Below are 25,952 nucleotides of genomic sequence, written 5' to 3'. Positions count from 1 at the left end.
GCAAATCCCCATAGCTGGAGACAAGAATATATGGTTATATTTGCACCACTGTGGCTATCTATGATATAGCAGAGACCATGTAAAGTCAGTTTAAAAGTATCTAGGCACATCCTTAAGTGCTTTGCTATGCTGAGTTCCTCAAAAATATGACTGTTAGAGTCCTATGTAACTAACCCCTTAAGTGCTTGCCCTATGGCTTTTAGGGGCATTTTATATGTTTTAATCATGTAATTTAAATGCATAGATAGATTGAAGGCTGCGAGAGTAAAATTCAGTTCACCTGTCTGCATGTGTCTAAATGTTAAGCATCTTGGCCAAGCTAATAATTAAAACTTCCACTGGAGCTGAAGGACAGAAGGCATCTCCTGAAGGTCATTTGTCCCACCAAAGTTAGCCTAGCTTCCATGATTTGTGTATTTGTGGCTTTCTATGCATCTGCTGTTTTAATGATGTTTGTGTGCATAATTGTCATTGTCTGTGGAGACGAATAGCTTAAGACTAAACTTATTGGGTTCTGGGAACCAGAATAAGAGATATGTGTGTCTCCAAGAGATGTTCTCCAGCAGACTTGCTCAGAGCTCATCTAACACTCATGCACCAGTAAAATACTGGTAAACTGTATTCTGAAAACGTGATTCAGGGAACCAAAGGCCACTCCCATTAGCACAGGAACAAAGCATTTGGCCAAAAAATAGGAATTAACACTTATGTTTATCACAGCATAAAGAGCACTGTACCAACCTGCACATGAAGTGGGCAGGCGTCTGCAGGGTGCCTCTGTACCCGCTGTGAGACTGCATCAGCAATCCCATACACCAGAGCAGAGTTATCTTTTCAGATACGGTGTGGTTTTGGCATGAATCAACTAGCAGTCTCCAAAATAATTCCCAGGGAGTTAGCAGGGGCTGGAGTTCTTTACCCTGAGCAGCTTGGGCATAACTGTCCTGTTTTGGTGGTTAATAGGATAGAATAACATGTGTGTGGCCACATTGTGCCCCCTGGGCTCGTCACCAGTGCACCAACCTGATGCTTATAAATGTACTCAAAACAAACCAAGAAACATTTTATGTAGTCCTAATTCAAGCATTTAAGTTATGCAGAGGAATGAGGTTTTAGATGAAAATTTTCTCACCATTTGGTATCAGTGAGCTCTAGCTAAGTGTCTAATTCGGTGTCTCTACTTAGATGAGATGGCCAACACTGCACAGAAGTGAGATATAGAGCATTAGGAGATCGAGACTGGGCACTGAGCTTCCCCTCAGGGCCAGTACCTGAGTGTTCCATGTTGCACCACAGGTTCCCTGTTCATTGTACTGAAAGAGAGGGGAAGGATGCTGCAACCCCACTTACGTCAACAGCTATAGTTTAAGAGAACTTGCTTAAGCATTTTTGCCAATGTGGTGGGTTTTTTAGGAAAAATAAAGCCAAATGAAACCAAAACAACAAAAACTTAAGAAAAAAGTCTTTTTCTCTAGAAGTAATTCAACCTCCCCCCCAGCACACAGAAACAAATAGCTGTACAACTGACATGTGAAACTAATTACATTCACAGAAGTGCCCTTACATACACGATGACCGAAATGTTAAGATTCCAACATTTTTGATATGGTAGTTTTGCATTTCTGTGAAAAGCTTATTTCTCAGAGCTCACACATTCTGGTTAAATAGCTGCCTGCAATCTTCTAGCAGCCATTGTCATTAGGTGTGCAAATTCTTATTACCCAGATTATTCAAAAATACCCTTGAAGAGCAGTCATTTTGCAGGAGCTCAAAAAATTCAGAATAGACGTTTTCCATATTTAAATGTGATGATGACAGCAGACATAACAATAGAGTCTTTTCTGAGATTTAATTTGGTAGTCAATTAAATGACTGTTTTGATGGCCTTACATTTTTAATCTTGAAGCGGTTGCACAGTTTTACATTAGAAAGCCTAATTATTATGAAAGCAAGAAAAAAGCTGAGTACTTGCTTAGGGGTCAGTTAGCATTTTAGCATCTGTCTGTCATAGTCTGAATGTGTGTAATGAAGAGATCATCTGGCAGCTAATGATCAGAAGCAGATTAGTTAAAACAGCTGTACAAAAATGTATGTGAGTATTCTTCAAATATTTTGCTGAGAGTTAACAGGAAACTTAGCATCCATCTGCAAATATGGGTGGATTGCCACTTTCTTAGTTCATCAGTGGTCTCTGTTGGGAGAGAAGACAGAGAAAAAAAAACAACTTTAAACAACAGATAGCTCAAAAATCTGTAGCAAGTGCTAAGTACTGTGATTTTGTAGTTTAAGGTTAAAATTATGAAAAATAGCCCCATCCTTTTGGAATGCCTACCCTCCACCCCCACCCCAAGGAGGAGAAGTAACTTGTTCTTTGTGTAGCTGACATTTGCCAAGAGATGGTCCAAGGAAGGAAATTATGAGATTTATCTTAGAAAACATCTATTTATTCTTCATCTCTTCAATGCAGAGATGCTAAAGTCCAGTCCGTCCTGCCTAAACTCTGCTTATGTGCCTTTCCATGGTATTCTCCAGTTGCTAGAAATTTCTGCAGTCTTTGTATTTAGTAGGAAAATACTAATCTCCAGGTTAGATTATGTCCTTATAGCCCTATTGTTTTCTAATCGCGCCTCAGTTTAACATCATGGCAAATCGTTTCTCTGACCTGTCTGGAATGCTATAGACAGCTGAGCCTCTTTACCTTCCCAGGGAGCTAAACAAGCTCCTGGAGAGTTCCTGTGTGAGCCCAAGCTGATCCAAGGAAAGAGAAAAAATCAGACTTGGAGTCGGGGCAAGATGGGAGATGGGGACAAGATTTTACCTTTGCACACCAACAGACTGTTGTCTTGGTTCACCTCAGCTCATGGAACTGTTCTGCCCCTGAACCCTCCTCCCCACAGATCACATCTCCCCCATATCCAACAGTCTCACAACAAGAAGAAACAGTAGAAGAAAGCTGCTCTCTTTCCTTTTGTGAAGAGACTAAGGCACCATCCACCAGCTCACTTTCTCTCTGGTGCCTTCCTCGCATCTTGGAAATCCAACAATACCGCAAAAGCCACAAGTGTAGTCTTTTCTACTCAGTCAGAAGAGTCATTCTTGAATTTGTTTGGAGCTGTAAGAAGTGAGGAAAGCTTTTAGAGCTGTAAAAATCCTCTGTTTCAGGTGAAAAGTGATGGGTGAGGATTCTTTGTGGCACAGCTTGGGTATCAAAGCTTCAGCAAACCTCAAATATCAAGAGTTTGACAGATATGGCCAGACACTTGTTGGTGCTGCTTTTTCTTCTAAGTGCATTAATTTCACTTCCTTTCCTCTTTTAGTTTACACCTTTAATTTTGTGAAGAATCACAACTTTAGTGAAATGCTACAAAACCTTTTCAGTTGCAGTGCTCAAATTAAGAAAGTTTTGTCTTCTCTCCTGATAGTTACTTAAGTCTGCATGATTTCTGGCTTTAAGGCTGTATCAAAGACTCCATATGGCTTCGCCTAAGGTATTTAGACAATGAAAGAACTAGAAAAAAAGACTGGGGGAGGTTGGCTCTATGGTTCCTAGTAAGTTTTTATTACCAGGAATTTAAACCACACCTTAACCTCGGTCTAACAAGGCAAAATCACCTTCAAGCAAGGCCCTTGCTGAGCACCATAACCAAGGGAACTTGGTGGTTCCTGTAAGTACACGCCTCATGCTTTGCTGGTTTTTATGATGATGAAGGTATGAGATGTGATGAAAGCTTTTCCCCCGCCTCTTGAAGGTCTATGGATGTAGATCCTGTTATGTTTAGTCATATGTGAGGGCACTCTCCAGCCTTTCCCTTAGTAGCAGTACTTATAGGATTTCTCACTTCTTCCTATAGCCAATTTAAGGAAATAAACAGAAAAATGTTATCTCTAAAGCCTCCATTCCTATTTGAAATCTGATTGAAACAGGATGAGAAATTGCTAGGGAGCGATTTGCTTCCATGCAGCATGACTGCATAAAAATGATATCCAGGAAAAAACACAGTGAATTGATATTGTGTTGTAAAAAATGCACTAGCTGTTCTGATTAAGATACCTATCTTGTAATGCTAAGCATGGTGTGAGTCAGCTTCTGCAGCCTCTGCTTAATCCCACTTCACATTAGCCTTTTTGCCCCTAAGCCTTTCTCAGCCTGAAATCTTCCCTCCCTCTTTCCCTACTTATTAAATGGACAGAATGCAATGTATCTGAACCTGAATGTTTCTCCAGAAACCCTGGTAATTTCTCTATGTTCCCCCTTCCCAGCTGATTCATTCAGACAAGTGAAATAGCTGCCACATGTAGGCAACAAAACCACGGACAACGGGGAATCTAAAAGGAATGAGGCCAGCAGCCTGGCGAGACAAGCTCCTTCCAGCCGCTTCTGCAGTTTTGCTTCTCAAAGTCATTGATTTGAAATGCTGAAGTGAAGTCAGCTTCTTAGTGTTCGAGGGTCTTCAGGGTTTCTGTCTCGTACTGTTCAGATGGCTGCAGCTGTGAAATACAATGTGTGCCTTAAGCTGGTTTAGGAAACTTGTGTGTCACCAGTGCCTGACTTTATCATTACAAAATTCACTGTTCAGACCTTCTGCAACACACGTGATTGAGGGCATTTTCAAAGGTTTTATTGTAGGAACAGCCCTTTGAAAACTCATAAGCTTTCAGGCTGCCATCCTACGCTGGCAAGGAATCCCAAATGTCCTCTGAGACATTTGTGTCCTCTGAGACCCGGGTGACTTTTGGCAGGCATTCCTGCAGCCCACAAAGGAGCACAAGCACTCACAGGGGAGCCCCCTCCGGTCTGCACTGGGATGTGGACCAGGAAAGCCAGTGCAGGGCAGGACATGGCCCCTGGCCTCAGCCTGTGCCTGGGTATTCAGCTGTGGCTCGCTCTTCCTGCAGAAGGCTACTCATTAGGTCTCGTGTTTCGTGAAAGTGTGGATTTGCCTGGCTGCAAGCATCTCTGTAAGTGTTTGTCATTTTCAACACTGTTCCATCTTTATGAGTGAAAAAAAAAAAAAAAAAAAATTTTCCTTATATTGATCCCTCATGGAGGCTGCAGGAAATATGTGTGTCTCAGAATGCGCTCTGTGCTGGGCACCCATTTGCAGTAATGGCCCTCTCCCTGGCAACAGGTTAGTCAGCTACAAAACAAAATGATAAATACTAAACCATACCTAGAAAATACTACAGATACCGGCTTTTGTTTATTCCTCACTCTAGCATAATTTAGGTGTATTTGAGCCCTAGAGCACATGCTTTTTACTCACTGAAATGTCTCCTTTTTGAATGATCAATTTCCGTACATCTGTATATTATTTGTGAGTGTTGCAAAAACTTTCCATTCACAAGTTATAAATTTTGGGGGTTCAGGTTTTGTTTAGGGATTTTGCCTGTTTCTGCTAGTAGGAGGGTTAGGAGGGGTAGGTAGAGGCTTCATGGTTTTCTTCAGCAGAGGCTGAACTTATCTGATAACTCACCATGACTTTACTTCAAATCAAACCAATAAAATACATTTTATGATATAAATATACCTGACAAAAACCCAAAGCCAATAAAATCAGCTATAAATTACATGAAAAGTTTCAGCTACCCACTTCCTATCCTACAGGCTTGCTATCTCAGATTTTCACAGCTGCTTTCATAGGTTGCTGTCATGGTGAAAAATGGCTGTATGCCTGAGATTACGAGAGGAGTGTGGATTTACAGAGGTCCACTGAACTTCTAAAAATGTATGAGTCATCCATATTTATTAATTAATACTGTGTGGGAGTACTACTGGAGTCAGAGGAAAGCTACTGGATGGCCAGATATCAACCTTGCAGGTAAAGTGAAAATATCCTGTAGGGCTAAATTTGTCCCTGAGGTAGTCACAATACAGCAGGGACAAATTTGGAGTTGGCTTTTCAAAGGTGTTCAACCTTTGGTGTTCAAAGGTGTTTTTCAAAGATGTTCAACCTTGCATTCATATTAAACAGTGCTCTGAAATTAAATAGTGTTTTGCAGCCTGTTGCTTTTGAGTGCAGTTAGTGCAGTGTTTAGGTTTTTAAAAATCCCAGCCTTTTCCCACCCAGGGTTTGAGTGCCCGTCCACAGATTTTCACTGGTGATGTTGTTCCCTGTCCTTTTGATCCCAGGGAAGTACCACAATGCCAACACGAGCCGGGAGGCTTCAGTTTGCTCTTGTAAGCAAGAACCGAGAGTGGAAGCGCGAGGCTTTGAGGTGCTGAAATAAATACTCGCTGTACTGACGGGGTTTTCACCTTGAGCAAGGAGCACCATGGCTGAGGGGATCAAGCACTGAGCTGCGGGTGTGTATGCAGGTTTTGGCTGAGCTCTGACATTAACAAGCAGGCACACAAGCAGCTGAAAAACCTCAGGAGATTAGGAAAGAAGTTACTATCTCCAGCTGCTTTTCACCTCTCTGTGCTCTCCAACCTTCTACCATCCTTTAAGATCTTTCAGCAAAACTGCTAATATAATAATTTCTTTGACTATTTCAGTGATAGAAACCCCACACAGTTCAAGTGCTAGTTTTGATTTTGTATTTTTTTTTTTTTTTTTTTTTTTTTTTTTGCAAAACCTGCCTGAAAGGGCCTGATTCAATGCAGAGCTCTGCAGGCAGATCTGAGGGGGAAGAGACCTCCAGCAGAGGTGGCAGACAGGGCAACGAGCAGGGACTTCCAGCAGCCCAGCGGGGCGTTTCTGACCCCTGAATAACTCCCGTTCTTTGGTCAAGGTTTTTGCATGTGTAAACTGGTGCAAAGAGGTTTGCTAACATGGTTAGGAATATGTGAGGCAGGTGCTTGTGATAGTCCTCCTGATGTGTCAGGGGGACAATCTGTCCTGCAAACCCCCAATTATCCAGACCAGTTTGCTTCTGTACTGGGGCAGAACAGCTGCTGTACATACACTGGGCTGATCTTCCAGATAGCAAATGGATGGTTTTGGACACAATTCTTCAACAAGTTCCTAGAAAAACTGGCTCTGCAGCCACTGTGAGCTTTTGGATGGAGTAAGGAAGGTACTTCTGTATAATTTCATAGTCAGTAGTAGGAGACCATGACATGTTCATTGCTGGTGGGCTTTCTTTCACTGGGTCTAGCAACCTGAGGTTGCTTCTCTGAGGTTGATCCAGACGTTCAGTCAGAAAGGGTTTCTCTGTGCAAACACAAGGGCAAGAACTGGGTTTTGTTCAGCGGTTGAGTAACGCAGAGGGTTTTATGAGGACAGCACTCTGAGCAAGGGCAGGAGAAGTGGTATAGCCATATGGCAAACTAATAAAGCAGTCTAAGTGTGGTGTCTGTATTCCAGTAATGGTATCTAAAATACTCACTTTGATTGAATAATTGCATTAAATATGAGCATTAAAACTATTGAGGTGTATTATGTGAATAATGGTAAAAAATCAGTTACGCTGCTGTAACGAGTCTAGACCTCACACTAGAAAATTGCCGGCCCAGCATGGTCAGGCTTTAAGCAGCACTTTGCCTTATACAATAAAGTTAGTAGTTGGCTAGTCTAAAGCTCTGAGTCAGAAATCTGCCCATTATAATTTAGAGCCTTTTAGCACATGAGAAAGTAAACGCTAGGAGGTAAATTGATGGTTTACCAAGTCCGCGTTTATATTCGGGGAGAGGGAAGTTGCTTTCTTTCATTTTGTTCTTAAAACAGCTTCTCCTCTAAATAGAAGATCACTTGTCATCACTGTAGTTTGATTTCTGTTTTCTATTTAAACCATGACCTAGAAGAATTACTGACCTCAGAGAAAAGTGAAAATTAATATTTTCTCATCACAAAGCTGAGGAAGCAGTTAATATTTCACTGAAGTGTCTCAGTCTAAGGTTCTTGGAATATTATTTAAAAAATCAACTTCATTTTTCATTCAGCTCAATCTGTCACCCATTAAGCCTGATTCAGCAAGGTGAAACTATGAATGTGTTATGTACATCAAGACATATACAATTTGGGCAGGTCTAAACTTTTAACGGCTTATCCTGTGCTAGTCAATGAAAATATTGTTTATACTGTGAATATTGTATATATACCTTTTTTTTTTTTTAATTTTTTTTTTTTTTTTTCAAGATCAGACACTAGTATGAGGAAGGAGAATGACCTGGTATCATGCTGAACCTCAGTTAATGACTGTGGAATCTATTTGTTATCTATGAAATCTCAAGCATTACAATAAAACCCATGCCACTGAGGTGTGTTTTGCTACATGACTGGCAGAGTGTATTGCTTTGCAAACCCTGCTGTACACTACAAACCTCTGATTCCCCTTACTGACATGTATGGTCTTTGCTGAGATGTAAACAGGCTACAGAGAGCCCTAGATAGCCTACTGGATGACTAATATCAGGAGTTTCATTTTTGAGAAATGTTTTGGGCATGCCAAACTTAACTTTATCATTCAAAAAAATTGAGGCCAAACCACTATGGCTTTATTTTTTATTTTATTTTCAGTTTGTCATATTAATAACATTGGCATGGGGCATTTTGCAGGAATTAAGGACCAGCTCCCATTGGTGACATTCAGCTATGCATGGACAATCAGCTCCTTGTAGCTAATTGATCTTGCAAGACTCACTTGCAAGTTATTGCTTAAATATACTGATTTGTTAGTATGTAGCAAAGGCCACTTGAAAAAGGGTCTAATGTGTTCATCTCACTGCACTTTCCCTCACCAATTTTGCAAAGTTTCAAAGCAGCCTATGGAAGTTCCCAATGCTTCAAAGTAAGTAATAGCTCTGTAAGGTTCTTAATCAACACTTGGCAGTCTCCTGGGTAGTGGTAGGCAAGTACGCCAGGCACTCTTTGATTAGCTTCTTGCTAAGGAAGTAAAACTTAAATCACTTCATCAGAAAAGAAATGCCACATTGTGTTATTTAGGATTCATATCGGAGTCACTTCAAGCTCTTCATTTTATGATTTAGTCTGATGAATTATCTTTATGATTAAACCAGTATGCTCCATCAAAAATAATAACAGCTATTCTTTGTGTTAACCTTTCCAAGCGATAGACCTTAAATTGACTATTTTATCATGGACAGCCTTTTCAAATTCATCATTGGGCACCAAATTAAAACGGCCTGAATTTCAGAGACCTGGAGCACTGATAGTTTGACTATGGAGTTAGGTGATACCTATGCATACTAGGCAGATTTTAGAAACCCTACTTAAAGGTATTTTATCCTATGTACAAAATGCTCTTTTACAGTAGGAACAAAGAGTAAAAGTTGGGTTTAGTATTTTTTACACTTACATTGATATTCTCTTTTATTTCAAACTCATTAATCATATTGTTAGATACTGGCAATCTTCTACAAATAAGGTACAGAATTACTAATTAGTTAAGTAAAATTTCAATTTTGTACTTTTTTTTTTACAGGTCTTGAGTGAAATGTGTATACAATACAAGATGTATCTTCTAAATCATTTATAGTGTAGATTGTCTGACTGCTGTGACAATTGCAGTGGGTAGTTGTATATATGAATTGATTTGTCAGAAATTACTCTCTATTTCGCAAAATTATTTAGAGTACAGCTAAACCCGTAGAACAGGAGTATGGATATCCCAGGAAACCACTGCTCTTTAGATGGATGCAGACCCACTATTTTATATTAGCCATTTTCCAGGATTGTTTTATTTTAAAGCAAAACAACCATCTATTTGCTTCCTTGGAATCTTCCTTTTGGTACAGAGACAGTCTACAATGTTATAGTAGTATTAGAAAGAGATAGTGCAAAGATGAAAGACGATCTCTGAAGAGGATTTATTTATTTATTTATTTTTATGTAGAAAAGAAAAAAAAACAGTTGGAGGATGTTTAGCTTAGCTTGCTCAAGATAAATATGTGTATTTACTTATTACCATACAAGACACAGAAACATTCCCGATTTTACTGCTTGCCCTGTTAAAATTAGCACAGATATCTCAACTCAGAGTGCAATTAGTTTTGAAATGCTCTTTCTTTGTAGTTACCAAAGCCTTGTGTGAAAGGTGGTGGATCACATGAAGAGTAACCTCCCAGACCAAAAGACTGCATTGCTTCTGAGATCTTGAGTTCCAAAAGTCCCCAGTACTCTGGGTGGCAGGTTTTCCAGGTGTCTGAGTGAGGGCAAAGAGCTGATGCATTACATGATGACTGCTGAGAGGATGTTGTGGAAGAGGCTCCAAAGGTCACATTGAGACTTCTGGCCTCAGACCCCTTCATCACCCTGCTCAGATGGGCTGGGTCAAGAAAGCTTGAGCTTCGTTCACATCACAGGATCATAGGATGATTCACGATGGCAGGGGCCTCAGGACTCTCTAGCCTCAACCTCAACCTCCTGCTCCAAGCAGGGTAAGCAGTGAGGCCAGGCCAGGTTACTGCTGTTGAAGGCACTCTTTCGGGCAGCTCCAGTAAAGCAGTTCTCCATTAAGAAAAGAGGAAACGGGCCTCAAGTTGCACCAGGGGAGGTTTAGATTAGATATTAGGAAAGGTTTCTTCACTGAAAGGGTTGACAAGCACTGGAACAGGCAGACCAGGGAAGTGCTTGAGTCACCATCCCTGGAGGTATTTAAAAGACGGGTAGATGTGCTTAGGGACATGGTTTAGTGGTGGTTTTGGCAGTGTTAGGTTAATGGTTGGACTTGATGATCTGAAAGGTCCTTTCCAAGGTAGGCAATTCTATGATTCTATGATTACGTCAAAGATGTTTGTTCATGGGGAGCTGTGAAGACCTGTAAGGCCTACCAATTGCATCACTTCACTTGTCTTTCAATTCACTCTTGCTGCTGCTAGACTTGCTCTTGCTTGATTTAACTTCACTATTTAAAAATTGTGCTTTCACCGTGCAAACTTCCATTGACTTCCCTCTGACTGTATGTGTTAGTAACTACAGCCCTCAGCCAAAAGAATCTGTAGGATCAGATCCAGTGTTAAAACCACACATTTCCTTGAAAGCCTTTGTTCAGCAGAACTTGCTTGAGGAAAAAGATCTGAAAATTCCCTTCTTACATGCACCTTCCAACTTTTATTCACATGAATGAACTTTTGCAGGCAGAATCCCTGCATTTAGGTAGATGCACGGGGGTAAAACACATAAGTATTCTTCTCATCTTAAATCTGTTATGAGAAAAGAGGATGTGTGCAGAAAGGGTGCACGTGCCAGAGCAGTTGCCCTTGTTCCAAGCTGGCAAGCTCAAATCTTGCCATCCTTTGGAAGAACCTACCCACAGCAGGCTGCAGGATGGCTGTCCAAGCTGAGCCTAAGATCAAATTCAAGTTTTAAAAGATTACAGATAGTCTATTACAATAGCAATCCTAAAGAAAATCAATGTAGAATTTTAACTTTCCTTTCAGATTTTTTGTTTGCTTTTATCCTTGCCAGTTTGCACTCAGAATTGATACCCCTGACATGTTTTTTTCTTACAGCAAAACCTAACATTCTGTATTTCACAGGTCCAGTTTTTCAAACCTTGGCTAACCCCCTCACTTGGAGGATCTGCTGTCTTTCTATAAAATCACGCTATGTTTCTGAATCAGCGGGCAAACTCCAGAGTTCTGCTGTACAGGCTGGAGGCCTTTGTATGCACCTAATGTCTCAGCTCAAAAAGGCTTTTAGACGCATTAATCACAATCTTAGCGTGAGTTTGTATTTAACAGCCTTGCTAAACTGGGGAAAGGTCTTCTGGCTTCAGCAGGGTTGAGATGTCACCCTGAGAAACAACCTGCATGTAGGAAACTGTAAATCATATTGGACCTTCTGTCAGTGCCCCCTCATCTTGGGAAGCGGGTGCTTGCAACCGCTTTGCTGGAGCTAACTGAATGCAGAGAGAAAGTCCAGCTGGACTGCAAATCATACTGCTAGAGCAGGGGAAAAGGGGCTATCTGCTTTAAAAATCAGGAGAAAAACTGCCCATTTTCTGATCCAAGGATGCCGTCATCAGCTTAAGGTGAGAAAAGAGAGCTTCAAAACACTAGGGCCAGTGGGCAAAAGAAAGCATTTTTTGTTGATCTGCTTCATGTGGGATAAGTTGACCTTGAAGCTGTTAGAACAAGCAAATAAAATAAAAGTGGGTAACTCAGTCACTGAATTAACAGAACAGTTGCACCATTCTGGTAATGTTGTACATTACATCAATAAAGTACTTTCATCTCTACCTCGCAGAAATCAGATAGTGATCCGTTGCATTATTACAATGTTAAAGCTATAAAAGAAAGAGTGAAACCAATACTATACGTATATAGCTCAGTAAAGAAGTCCACAAAGGCTATTTTCTGTAATGAGATATTATACATCATCTAGGTACGGTGGGCAAAAACCATAACGAATGTGGGTAAATAAAGCAAACCTTCACTACAAGGTGCTTATGGGGATATTGAAAATATGACTTTGGTGTCTGATATGCAATTTAGGTGCATTGATCCACTAAAATAACGCGAAAAGTCCTGCCTACCCTCTTAGCATCTATCTATGTGATAAATCACACACATGTAAGTTGTGCCCATGCAGATCACCAGCAGCAGGCAAACAAGGTCTGAAGTACATCTGAAGATGTAGCATGCCAAGTGAAGCTGTATTATCTGGAGTGGAGACAGAGCTAACTCAATGTGATGATTTTTATGTTATTGTTGATTCATGCCATGCTGGATCGCAGCACAAGCTTACCTACGCCAGAGGTACTCCGGTCAGTTATTCTCCAAACACATATATTCTGGCAAAAATGTTTATTTAAGTGCCTGCAGTTCTACTAAGCCTACTGGCTCTTCAAGACTCTTTGAACTCAGGTCTGGAGTTGTAAATTGTTAGGTTGCCATCTATAATGGTGCAAGGACTGCAAAAATTCCTCTGAAAGGAACACCTTCCTTTAATTAAAGGTGCTTCTCTAAATGCCATACATAGTCAAATCCCAAACTGCCAGTCAGAAGTAAGTGTGACCAGATTACATTACTTATTGCAGTACACCTATTAGAAAGTGATGTGATGGTAATCAGGTGGTAATGTGGTACATTAGACTCGATATCGTGGCCAGAAGAGGCTCACATGGTAATTGCAATCTAGCATGATGTTACGGTTGGTGATAGCCTTGTTTAGAAAATCCCCAGGGAAAGTGTTGTTTTCACAAAGTGTACTGAGATTCTGCTGTGACATAATTAGAAAAGCATGACTGACTTTTCATTTCATTTCATATCCTCTCTTATTTAATATGTTTTTCTGAAGAAACTGCAGTGGCACTATTTAGTATGTCTTTCTTGCTGAAACTAACCAACTGGATCCTTGTTTTGAAAAGATATTTTTTTTTCCCCCAGGAAAATTTATTATTATTTTATTTTTATGAAATTCTTTACTTTATTGAGAGTGTGTTTATTTCCAGTCATGACAGAGTTTCTCACAGCATACAATCAGCACCAGGTTTTGAATTCAATTACCATATCCAATGGTGAATACCTTTAAAAACCCTCTGATTAATTCTATCCAAATGTAGAATGAGGTTGAGATTTATCGTGTTTAACACCTCCATCAGTCACAAAGAATAACCTTGCTAGCAAATATTTGTCCCATAAGATGTTTGCATTACCCTAAATATTCCAAGTTAGACTTCAGGAATTCCCCTCCCATTACTTATTTTTAGTGACATAACATAAAACTTAAATGGACCAAGTGGGAATTAACATGTAAAAGTATTGGCTTTTGAAAAACCCTGACCAGTGAAAGTCACTCGTTACCAGCAAATCAAGGCACTGAAACTGCATCCTGAAAATACTGCATTTAAAATGTATTTCATTCCAGTTAATTGCATCCTTATTCATTTTTCAAATGTCACCATTAATGATCCATCATCTAAACTTAATATAATGTATTTTTTGTTTGATTTGATTTATTGTTTTAGCTCCGGAAGTGTTCCAGGCCTTTATGGATGGAGGTCCAGGATACTCATACCCTGTAGACTGGTGGTCACTAGGAATTACAGCATATGAATTACTGAGGGGCTGGGTAAGAATGATGGGGTTTGTTGTTATTTAACACATTGACTGGTAGAAGTCCCAAAGTTTGCAGTGCCCAAATGTACACTTCATGACAAAATTTGAGTGGGTGAGGCTGCAGTTCAGGTCAGGAATGCCATCCTGACTTCTTCCCAGCTGGAAACATTCTTGGGAAAGTTTCACCCCACTCTCAATTATGTTATCAAAGTTTGCCTAAGGTTGGCTAAGCAAAGGCCTATTGTTTCAATGGCTTCTCCACAGCGCTGATTTGGAAACAATGGTATTTTTTTCCAATAGTAGTCGAGTTACTTCAGGCTTTATTATGTCTTTGATTCTCTTGGCTAATACCTTAAAAGAGCTAATATAATATCCTAAGATGCTTGGCCCACCTACAGAAAATGCTTATCTGCCAGTGCACTTGTCACTTATCTAATCAATTATGTGAACAAGCTAAATGAAAAATCTTCCTGAGCATGGTCAAATATCACAGAAGATAATGGAAAATTCTTTTCCATTTTGGTTCAAAGGATTGAAGTTGGTTGCTTAAATATTTACTAGTCCCTGTGGAAAACAGTAATTTAGGTACTATTTCAGGACAATTATGTAGCTAAAGTAGCTGGGTGTTTTAAAAATTTTAATTCCTATTTTGGAAAGAGGATTTTATTGCATTGCAGTATGCTGTTTTTAAGGAAGGAGTGTTTGTTATCATATGTCACTAGCACAGTACCACTGCTCTGTCCTGCTAGGCACTTTGTAATGGGAGACAATCCATCCCACAAAAATGTCACAGTTTCATGTAGGATGACAGACAAAGGAAACTAGAAAAAAAACCCAATTATTATTCCAATTTTTAGATGGAAAACTACATTTCAAAGTGTCTGCGCATTGTTACTTCAATCCAGAAGACACATTTTGCAAAGGTCCAAAACTTGGCCAATCTATTTTGTATTTCCATAGAAATGACAAAAGTCATGCTCCTGACACAAAGATCTCTCCCATGCCAAATCTCAGTCCCTTCTCTTAAAGCACAGGAGTATTAAAAACTCTTTTTTAAATATAAAGAAATAAATAAAGTATTTCCAAATTTCTCTAACATCATTCTCAAAAATTACTGAGGTTTTAAGCTGACTTTCTTCTCAGGATGGAAAATTTTAAACCCGAGCAGTTAAGGTCTGCAAGTGATAAGCATAATACATTCTCAGCCCTAGTCACAGACAGTAGTACTAGCTGCACATATAATAAATTAAAAGAGCATCCTGCTGGTTTTATATCAACCCTTTCACCAATGAGTATCTCCAAGAAAGCACGATTGAACGTGAAATGAACGATTGTGTAAGAGAAGCTGAACTCCCAAGACTAATCACAAAACATACCTAGTCACTTTAATAAATGAAAAATTATAGAGAATGGTATCCATTTGCCAGGATCTGAACAGTCTTTTCTGAATAAGTCTATCTGGCTTCAGACAAAGCAAAGCTGAGACTGAACCAAATTTTTTTTTAAATAAAAACATTGCCATCTGTCCATGGTCCAGTCAACCAAGCCAGCTGCTTGGTTTCTCCTGAAGAGCGGCTCTTGCCCACTGAGCAAGCCAGAGGGTGGCTTGGCAGCCCACCCCTTTGTACAGACTGCGAAAAGGTGTATTTTTCCCTGAATTGTATTTCTAATTTTTGCTAGTCTAGACAAGGCCTAAACTGAGAGTAGTGATGACAAGGCAAGTAGTGGCGGGTTGAGGGAATGCGCTTAACCCGAGGCATGTTGCTCTCTGCGGCAGCCTCGAGCTATGGAGCTCCATCTGCTGCAGCAGCCCCATGCAGATGGCTGCAAAGAGGCAGCTTGTGCATACAAGGCTGCAAGAAAAACCTGCAGGCAGGCATCCCCCTCCTCCTCCTCCTCCTCCTCCTCCACAACGCGCTCCCACAGCACGTTGTTCATCAGGGAGGAGAGAGCCCCATTGGTACAGAGCAGAGGGGTGGACACTGGGTGCAGCCCTGGCGAAAGAGGAAGATGTTGCTCTGGGCAGAGCCACTTGGAGATGTGGTTTTCTCCAGTCGGAGCATGGTGCACGCTAGTGCATGGGGAAGGCAGAAGGGAAAGGTGGAAGGAGTGTTAACAAGCAGGGGTTATTTCAATCTGTCTGGGCCATTTTTGGGTTATCCCCAGTAGTGCTAGCATTTCTTAAAATGTTGCAGTCACACATCTCTCCTTAGCCAGTTGTCAATAACGGACCTAACAACCAAAACCTCAAGTTTATAAAGCTTTGCATCAAACGTTGGTCTTTTCCCTGAGTTCAAGAAACTAAACTGTACGATGCAAACCATGGCATATATTTTGTCAGTCTTAGGTTGACGGCTGGACTAGATGATCTGAAAGGTCCCTTCCAACCTAGACAATTCTATGATTCTACATGTCAATGGGTTCCTAAGCCACAAGCAACTGCTCAAATATTATACTGACTCCATATACCACACTCTCAACAGAGACAAAGTGAAGGAAAGAGGTAGTAAGTGGGATCCTTGGACTCTGACTTTTACTGTGATGTGAATGGTTTACAATGAACTTTGGTTAAACATCATGAACAAATACAAAACTTTTTTTTTTTTTCCTTTTTCATAAAATAAAACAGAAGGGGCCCGACCCTCAAGCAGGCTGAATAGCTGAAAAATAGGGGAGATATAGCTGTGAAGGACCTCAAAAGACCAAGCTTATAATGGCCACTTCTTTGAGTATTTATAGTTCTGATTAACTAAGAACAATATTAAAAATCTCCACAAATCTCGGAAAATCAAGTTACACTGCAGAATGTTAATACTCTTTAAAATAAGGTAAGTTTTTTAAGGATTTTTCCAGTGAGGAAAAAAACATGTGCAGAAGCATCTTTAATAGAAAATTTTATTCTCACTTTTTCCTTCTTTCAAAGATACATTATTCCTTAAAGTTGCTATTTTTAGAACTAAGCGACCACTTCCAACAATTGGTGTAAATTCTGGCTCAGTGCTCATATTGGTCACATCGTTATATCAAGTCTAAAATCAGCAGTAGGTTACTTCTTGACAACAGACAAAATGTTAACCTTTCATTTTTAATAGCTGTTTTATGGCAGCATTACCACAGGTAGGGAAAAGCGCCACAGACTGTTTCAAATGACGGTCTTGAACCTGATTCTAGAAAATTATGTATTCAGAGCACGCATTTAGGTCCTCTTGAATTCATACGGACATGATATAGCTAAATGACAACAGACTAACTGAATATGAATCAAAGCAAAAAGATTTAAGCAACCCTTGGATTTATTTTTAGAACATCCCAATACCTTGGAATAGATTTAGTTTCAAACACGTGTTCTACATTAGATATGTGCATGAAGTTTCTCAAAATAAGAATATTGTCTGGGTCTTTATGAAGAGGGGCTCTAATTCACTATCAGATTAGATAACTAACACCTTGAAAGATTCTTAAATTATAATCTTGTATCAGTATATATTAGCAAAAGTCAAGGGATGGTTGAGTTTTTAGTGAAGGCAACGACTATCTGTCCTTTGCTGTTGAGGATATTGGATTAGAAGATAACTCTGTTGTGTATGAATTATGATGCATCAATTTACTTATTGCTGCTGTGATAGCATTTGGCTGCCAATATCATATCACATATCACATATTTGTCACTTGCTGGGTACAACTTAATTCACAAGCAACCCACACTCTATCCTTGTTTTAAACATTTAAAAATACGAGTATCATTCTAACAACTTACTTCACAAATACAAGTCTTTAAAAATATGTGCACAATAATCAATAAGAATATAAATTTATATGTAGTACTTTCATTTCCAAATTCTACATTCAGTAAAAGATAAATCACAGTAATCCTCATGAGCAAAACGCTGTCAAGCCTGGGACTTCTTTTCACCTATAGAAATATTTAGGCACTGCAAACACAGGACTGCAGGTCCATATAATTCATAGATCCATGTAATGAGATAATTTTAGATTTCAAAAAGGGCAAAGGAGAAGGATTGGGTTTTGGAGGCTACTTTTTTACTGTGGTTTTTACACGGATTTTTGTAAGCATGTGATATTCAGTAAAATCAGGGTGACAGCTGCCTTCAGCCACCACTTTTCCATTTTGTCAGTTTAGATTACAAGAATATTCTAGTACTACAAGTGAAAAATAGTAAGTAATCCACATTCACATAGAATGCCCCAGGAACAAAATTATTCAACCATCTCATTTGAACTGATACTTCTTTTCATAAGAGAAAAATTTGCAGAGGAAATGCATCTATGAGTAGTTACATTCATTATGACCAAAGAAAAGCATACACGCAAAGAAGGATTAGCCTCAAAATTGTTATAATATCTTATCCTGGTGGTTTAGATATTTCCATAAACATAACAGCATAAACAATACTGAGCTCAGGGAAACGTGAATTGTCTACACTCTTTTATCCATTCTTGCTGACTTGATATTGATTTAACTTTATCCCAGAGGCCCTATGAAATTCATTCAGCCACCCCCATTGATGAGATACTCAACATGTTCAAGATAGAAAGAGTTCACTACTCATCTGCATGGTGCAAGGGCATGATAGCACTACTGAAAAAGGTAAGAAAGCACAAACAACTTCTGTCCTCTCTTCTCTTCCAGAAGCCCCTCCAACAATGCAGAGGCATGAGGCAAGGACACAAATTAGGTAGTCACAATTTCAAGGATAAGAAAGCAGTGCTTATCCCTAGACTTTTCTGAATGTGAGTGGTGTGGTATTTTCTCTTGAGAAGCTGGATTATTCTTAGCCTTAGACTCCAGCTTTTCATGGCCTGAAGGAAATAGGTATCTAATACTTTTGTTCATTTTAAAACTGATTCACTAATGATAGCAAAACTTTGGGGATCAGTGATTCCCACTCTGTGCCCGGGACCCATCTCTCCAGCCCTAGTTGTGCATGTGGGAGAATTTCTCTGAATTTCTGCCACAGTTTCCAGCCAGGGAGCTTAGAAACGAAAATGGCTGTATCTCTCCCTGTCCAGTGTTGCCATAGTTGCAACAACAAAAGTTGAACCACTTTGCTGTCAATGTCACTCAGCTATGAATGCATCATGACCCGGGAACTCACCTTCTTCCTCAAATCCCAGTTATTTATTTGGTTTAATTTTCTGGCTGCTAAGGTCATCTGTCTCTTTTAGGTGTTTCAGACCATCGCTACTGATATTTGAGCAGGAAATGTTTGTGAATGTGTGAACAGAGCAATAGAAGATCCATTTCCTTTGCAGCAATGAGCAATCTGGTTTTGATAGATGGAGCAATGAGGTGGTTAATTTTAATTGCTGCCAGGATGCTCGGTGTAACTATATCTTCCAATAAATAAAAGATGAAATACGAATTGTTAGGTGGCATTGAACTGTGATGTTTCACATCACTTGGACTCCTGTGTATTTGTAAACAGACTTTTGTTGCTAATACATTTATACACTTCATTCAAGCAACAGCCATCTGGTGGCAATTAAATTATATTCATATCCTATGAGTTATTACTTTTATTTTTTTAGCTTGGGACTTCTAGGAGCTCTTAGAGGATTCCCCAGCCATTTTCTTACTCGACATTGTGTATTATACAATTTATGCGTATGATACATTTACTTTTATATGGCATCCAGTCCCTTAGAAAATGCCTTGTGCTTGATCACAGCTCCTCACTAAAGACCCAGAATGCCGTCTTTCAAGCCTTGCAGACATCCAAAGCTCTCCATACCTAGCTGATGTCAACTGGGATGCTGTTCTAGAGAAAGCTGTGACCCCAGGCTTTGTTCCTAACGTAAGTCGATATTCCAGGTGAACTGTGTTTGCAAATTCCAACTCTATCACTGCTGTTTTACTTGTTTGCGCTTGTGTTTATTGCTCTTCAGTGCTTTACTTCTCACAGAAGCTTTATTTTGGATTCTGTTTTCATTTACTCAGTCACAGCTAAGGGAAAATTTGGCCCATTTCATTCGATCACAACAAAAACTAATTAACCTCAGTTCACTTTTTGTTCCCTTTCAAATAAAAAATATTTTCCAGACTTTGCATTTCAAATGTTGGAGCAAATGATTGTCAGAGTTAACTCTGAGCCAAGGAATACCAAGAAGACCGTTGCTGCTCTGAAAGTCAGGCATTTGAATAACATTTGCAAGACTTTTTAACATCCCAGTGTGCTGTTCCTTTTTCACTTAAAATATACTTTTTCAAAAGACTGACCTACTTCCTTTGTGACAGTTTCCTACACTAGAACATTCCAATTATATGAAGGAATCTGGTCCTTTCTTTTTTTCTGTGGTTCCATTTTTTGGATATTTTCTGCATATTTCCATTTTGATCATTTATAGGTTAAATGGCTTTGAGGGCCATGAATAAAAAGCAATGACTGTGGTATTGACATGCTTCTCCACTTTGTTGCTTGTCCACTTTGTGGACTTGGCAATGTTAGGTTTGCAGTTGAACTTGATGATCTTAAAGGTCTTTTCCAACCTGCATGATTCTATGATGCTATGTTCAGTCATATTGCACTATAATTCTTCTCCAAACAATACATTTGTAGCATACTAGGCATTGTTTATATGTATTTTTATGTAGCTGTGAATAAAGATGGGGAAGGGGGAGTAGCTAGATGCTATCCTCATCCAGGGGCACATAAGAGTTCTTACTAAATCTGGTGGGGACAGGATCCAGCCCTCCAGAAGCTGAGAGCGAGAGGTCATTGCCTAATGGGGCAAAGGCAGCCAGGTGGGGTGCCAAGACAGTGCTGGCAGTGTTTGCTGTGCTTGGCACCTCACCAGAGCCTTTCCTGGAAGCAGCATCCTGCAGAAGAAAGCTGTGGGTGGGCAAGCAGGGCCTCCCTTAGAGAGCTTGGGGAAAGACCAGGTCGCTACCCCAAGTAAAGACCTGCAGAACAAAGCTCCTCCCTGGCCTGGTGGACCATGAACTCCATTCTTCATGGTAGCATGGTTCTACAAGATGAATTGAGGCCAACATACACTGTGATCTGGGAGAGTTTTATAAATTTTTTGACAGTTTGCTGTTACTATTAGGAACTTGTCTGCCTTCTGCAGGCAAAAAGGTGCATAGAAAGCCTGTGATAGGAAGGTCTCATTGTTTAATTTCTCCCTGTGTAGTTTGATTCCATAAACATCATTCTTACCTAACTAGTACATTTGTTTCTTTATGATTTAGCTAGTTTTGTCATATTCAGCTTGTAGTCATAAATTGTTAGTAGTTTTTTTGTATTGTTAATATTTGATGAAGGAAGCAAGAAATTATTTAAATGTAATTTGCTTTCATTTTTAAAGCCTCAGAATTAAAGTGATGTATTTTTAAAGTGCTCAAAAAAATCTTAAAACTGTACATGTTCAGGAAAGGAACTGATATTGATCAAACATAAATAAATTTATAAGTAAATATAAATAAGATATAAACCTCCATTAATAAAAAACAAATAAATTCTACTAAAGCTAACTCGATAGTATGCAGGAAAAGGCATCTAGAGAGACTAATATCATACTTTGACTATATAGACTTTGCTAGGAATTAAAATGATAGAGCGATCTCTAAATCAAAGGTTTTATTGTAGGACACCACAAGTTATACAAGTGGTTTCTGATGTGGTTTTACTGCTTAGTGTCTTTGGTTACTAAATAGTATCTGACGTTTATGTATAACTTCTCTTAGTACTTCCACCTTGATGGTGACAATGGTGTGACTGAAGTCCCAGGGGAAAACAGGCTGCTTTTAGGATTTTCCACCGCACAATTCAAATTGTTTGTAAGTTTTTCTGAAATGTGTTGAGAAAATAATAAGAAGAAAAGAACTCATCTTATTCTGATTACAGGAGTAGCACAACAGTGATCCAGTAATTAGGATGCCAAGTAGTGACTTTTAAAAAATGTATTGGGTTCAGCTGAACCATAGATCTTCTGGCAATATCTGAGCTCTTATCCTTATATGAGAGGAACAGTTCATCCCAAATGTTGTCATGAGATGGCTTTACTGCACTAATGAATAGAATGGAAAAAAACCCTCAAGGCATAAACTATGCTCCTGTAAACTTTTATGCTGAAAAGATATGAAAAAATCAAGAACCTGAAAAGAATGAAGGAAGAATCTGAAAAAAATCAAGGAAGGAAGCAACCACATAGAAAAGGTATTTCCATCCATTCTGCTTAAAAAAGGACTTCTTGATACAACAAAGAATCTTAAGATTTAGTTCAAGCGTGAAAAATTAGCATAAAAATGGAGAACCCATAATATTTAAGTAATCTAAGTAATGGGTAAGAGAAAACATAAAAGAGCCACTTTTTTGATATAAACACAGTTAACTGAAAAAGCCGGCTCCTTCCTTCATTATCATGGATAACTGAATCCACCTGCTACTCTTCAGAAAATGAAATTTTAACAAGTAAGGTCTTAAAGGTACTCCCCATCCCTCCTGCACTATTACAGTTGCCATTTATGTTCTATGGCAATAACTGATATTGTGATTATGACCCTGGGCTAGATCCCTCTCTCTCAATAGGGCAACATAGTTGTAGTCACTCCAGGAGTGCCTCTGTATACAAGCAGGAAGAGGATCTAACTCTATAATATGATTTTTGTCTTACCTCCCTTACTTAAACTTCAAGCATCGCTCCAGGCAGGGCTAAAAAGACAGTTTTCATTTTACAGGTGTAGTTGGGAAGCTGGATCATTATTCATGCTATTAACACTTGCCAGACAAACTGAAAACACAGTGATGCTTCAAAGAGTAACTTTGAGTCCTTTTGTACCAGAAAGGAAGACTGAACTGTGATCCTACATTTGAACTTGAAGAAATGATTTTGGAGTCCAAGCCTCTCCACAAAAAGAAAAAGCGACTTGCCAAAAACAAATCCAAAGATGGAGCTAAGGAAACCTGCCCACTGGTAAGCTGGGGACTGTGGCTGCAGTCAGTGGCTTTTAATTTACACTCTGTAATGGATAAACTCAGTTAAGTTCAGTTTTATCACCTCTGAAAATAGACTTGACCTCTATGACATTTTACATATAACTTAAACCACCTCCAAAGCAAGATGAAAAGCAACCATTTATTTCAGTCAAATAGTAACAGCATGTTTAAGTTGTAATCATTTTTAAGATTCTCACAGATGCTCATTTAAAGTATGAAAAAGTGTTGCCAGTTGGCAAATACGCTTCCCACACATGGACAGACAGTCATAAGGAGTATTTATCTGCTGCTAGTACCAAAAAATGAAAAATATGCAGTGAAAAGCTTGTTATTTATAAATGTTTTAAAGCTGTCTCTTGAAATCTTGATTAATTTGTCCCACACAGAAAGACCCATTGTATAAACAGTCTAAGCTTCTGAGAAGATTAAGAAATAACGATTTTCCAGACTTGAATTTTCATTTCAGTGAGGTTTTGTAAACTCTATTGCTACTTCTAATTATTTGGAATGCTCATGCAAACTGTTCTTCCTAGAGCTATCAGACATAAAAATCCACAAGGATTTCTTTGTGAGGAATTTCTTCCAAAAGAAAGAAGGATTGATTTTGCTATCACTGCCCACTTTTGAAGAGTCTTCAAAATGACTTTTGATAGTGGTCATTCAGAAGCTTGTTTTGTTCAGTGTCATTTCTGTTGTTGTGATTTTTGTCTATGATTTCCATCTTTTTTAATCAACCTATTCATGCTGTTTTTTAAAGAACGTACACCTGCAGCAGTGCTTGGAAACTGTTAGGAAAGAATTCATCATATTCAACAGAGAGAAGTAAGTGCATTTCTTAATCCCTGTTTAGCATTCACTACTGAAATTAATTTGAGAAAAATCCTTTTTTTTTTCCTTCCAGTGTTAGGAAAAGTGATTAACGATCACAGCAGCAGGGGCTAAAAGGCTGGATTTCCATTGATTTCTTCCTCTTGCAGTCTCTGGTGTGATGGTTTTGTATTTCTTCCATCTCCAAAAGCAAGCAGAAGTGTTAGTGGTAAAAGTATGTTGGGGAGATAAGGTAAATGTCACTGAAACTCTCCAGAGAAACTGTTAGCAAATAAGCAAAGGGAATACAATACAAGGGACTGTTTTTTCACAAACTGAACAAAACCAAGGAAAGTGATAACTCATGAAATTTTAATGTGATGAACTGCAGTGTTTTGACTTGGAAACTCTATTATTTCTTCACCACCATAAAAAAGTTAATTTCAACACTAGTTATTTCAACAGAGATAAATATTAACTATATCAGACATGAAGCAAATGCTTTATAGTCTAAGCATCAGCCAAAATCCATAGAAACACTTCTGAATCCCGAGGAATCTTCCTGGTCCAATTAATACACTGCATTTCACATAGTTTACTGATTTGAATTGCAGACACTGTGGACCTGTTTGTACTAATGGATATATCTCATGACAGGGAGTTGTTTGTGTCTTTGGTCAAATTATTGCATTTCATCCAAGTATATTGAGTAGTTTTATTTGACCTATTTATATCTGAAAACCTTTCTAATTTTGTTGTGAAATGTTTCACTGAATTTCACTGAATTTTTTAGAGTTGGAAGGGACCATAAAGATCATCTAGTCCAACTCCTCTGCCAAAGCATGTTAGAAATTAATTAAAAAGTTGTGACTATCTACTTAATGTTTACAATGCGGATAATTACTGTTTTCTGTAGTTAAAACTGGCAATGGGATTGCCAACTCTGCACAGTTGATGTGATGTCATGAAGGAAATTATGTGATGGATAACCCCATTTTCCTGTTACAATCCGTGGGACATGTCTATGCCCAGTACTGACTGCTCACAGAAACTACAGCAAGGTCTTACAAAGAAATGAAAGGTCCTACAGATTCTTCATGTCCTTTTGCATGATCTTGAGCACAAGAGGGCTATATGTTTATGTAAGAGCCATAAACAAGGAAAGCCAGACCAAGACAGCTCGTAAAAGGTTTTCAGAAGGGTCTTGGTGGACTGGTCTGAATCAGTTCTGGTATCAGTGAACTGAACTTTATAAGAGCTTTATTAACCCATAAAAATCAAAGTGATTAAGATTGTAATAACAAGGTTGGAAAAAGATTACAATGACAAATCAATTTAATGTATTTTCAAAAGTTGTTCATACAACTAGTTCATGTCCAGATATAAGCTTCTCACTCCAGAATCATGTACCAAGGAAACCCAATATACAGCATCTTTTGAAAGATAAAATTAAATACCAGATTTTTGTCAAAACATTTTCAAAATCTCATTGTGTGTGTTCACTAGCATTGACAATTTCTTTTGACATGATTTTACTGTGTTATTCTTCAATCCTTTTTAGCAGTGCACAGGAATTTTTGTTTCCATTTTTTTTCATATTGAATAACCACAGTAACACGACAAGCCATAAAGGACTCTGAGAGGCTGATGAGAGATCAAGGAGAAGTTTAAATGGAGTACAAGTGAAATGGAAGCAAAAGATAAAACACATGCACTTCATTCAGAATGGCATGTGTTTCTGTCATTGCTTGATTGGCTTTCACAAGGTAAAAGAACAATATTTAATACAGACCTCCAACAGATCCTGCATTGTCTTAAGGCAGATCACAGTCATTTCTTGTTTAAATTTTATTGGAGCTGAAGGACATGGAGAGACTTCTGTAATACATTTCAAAGACAAAAATGTTAATAAGGGTGGAAGCAGAGGTCCAATTTTTGAAGTGCAAAGTGAATTCAAGTTAATGGGAACAAAATAAGAGGAATAACAGACACAGGTGTCCTTATACCAGAGAGAAGCTACACAGTATGCACCAGGGTAATTCATGGTGAGTTTTCCCAGACCTTTCTATGCCCTCAAGGGTGTATGTACAGGCTGAGGCTGTATTTGCATGGACTTCCAAAGCCACATGGCCAATCAAGTTTTTGGAACAGCTGCAGATGCTGAAAGACATGAACTGTTCCCACAAACACTATATCCAATAATATGTGACGGTATCATTAGGTGA

At 38.9% G+C, this 25,952-nt stretch overlaps 1 protein-coding gene across 2 annotated transcripts in view; it reads left to right on the top strand.

Annotated features, from left to right (window-relative positions):
* STK32B (serine/threonine kinase 32B) overlaps positions 1 to 25,952 on the top strand; it is a 171,702-nt gene that overhangs the window by 128,571 nt on the left and 17,179 nt on the right. For both annotated transcript variants that reach the window (XM_074147465.1, XM_074147466.1), the window contains 5 exons: positions 13,873 to 13,976; positions 18,456 to 18,572; positions 19,654 to 19,779; positions 22,766 to 22,897; positions 23,678 to 23,742. In XM_074147465.1, coding sequence (XP_074003566.1) covers positions 13,873 to 13,976; positions 18,456 to 18,572; positions 19,654 to 19,779; positions 22,766 to 22,897; positions 23,678 to 23,742 — 544 coding nt within the window. The remainder of the gene's footprint in view (positions 1 to 13,872; positions 13,977 to 18,455; positions 18,573 to 19,653; positions 19,780 to 22,765; positions 22,898 to 23,677; positions 23,743 to 25,952) is intronic.

This window comes from Numenius arquata, chromosome 5, assembly GCF_964106895.1.
Source record: "Numenius arquata chromosome 5, bNumArq3.hap1.1, whole genome shotgun sequence".
Taxonomy (NCBI): Eukaryota; Metazoa; Chordata; class Aves; order Charadriiformes; family Scolopacidae; genus Numenius; species Numenius arquata.
The sequence above is the reverse complement of the archived record's forward strand: the minus strand, read 5'-3'. Positions and strand labels throughout refer to the sequence as shown.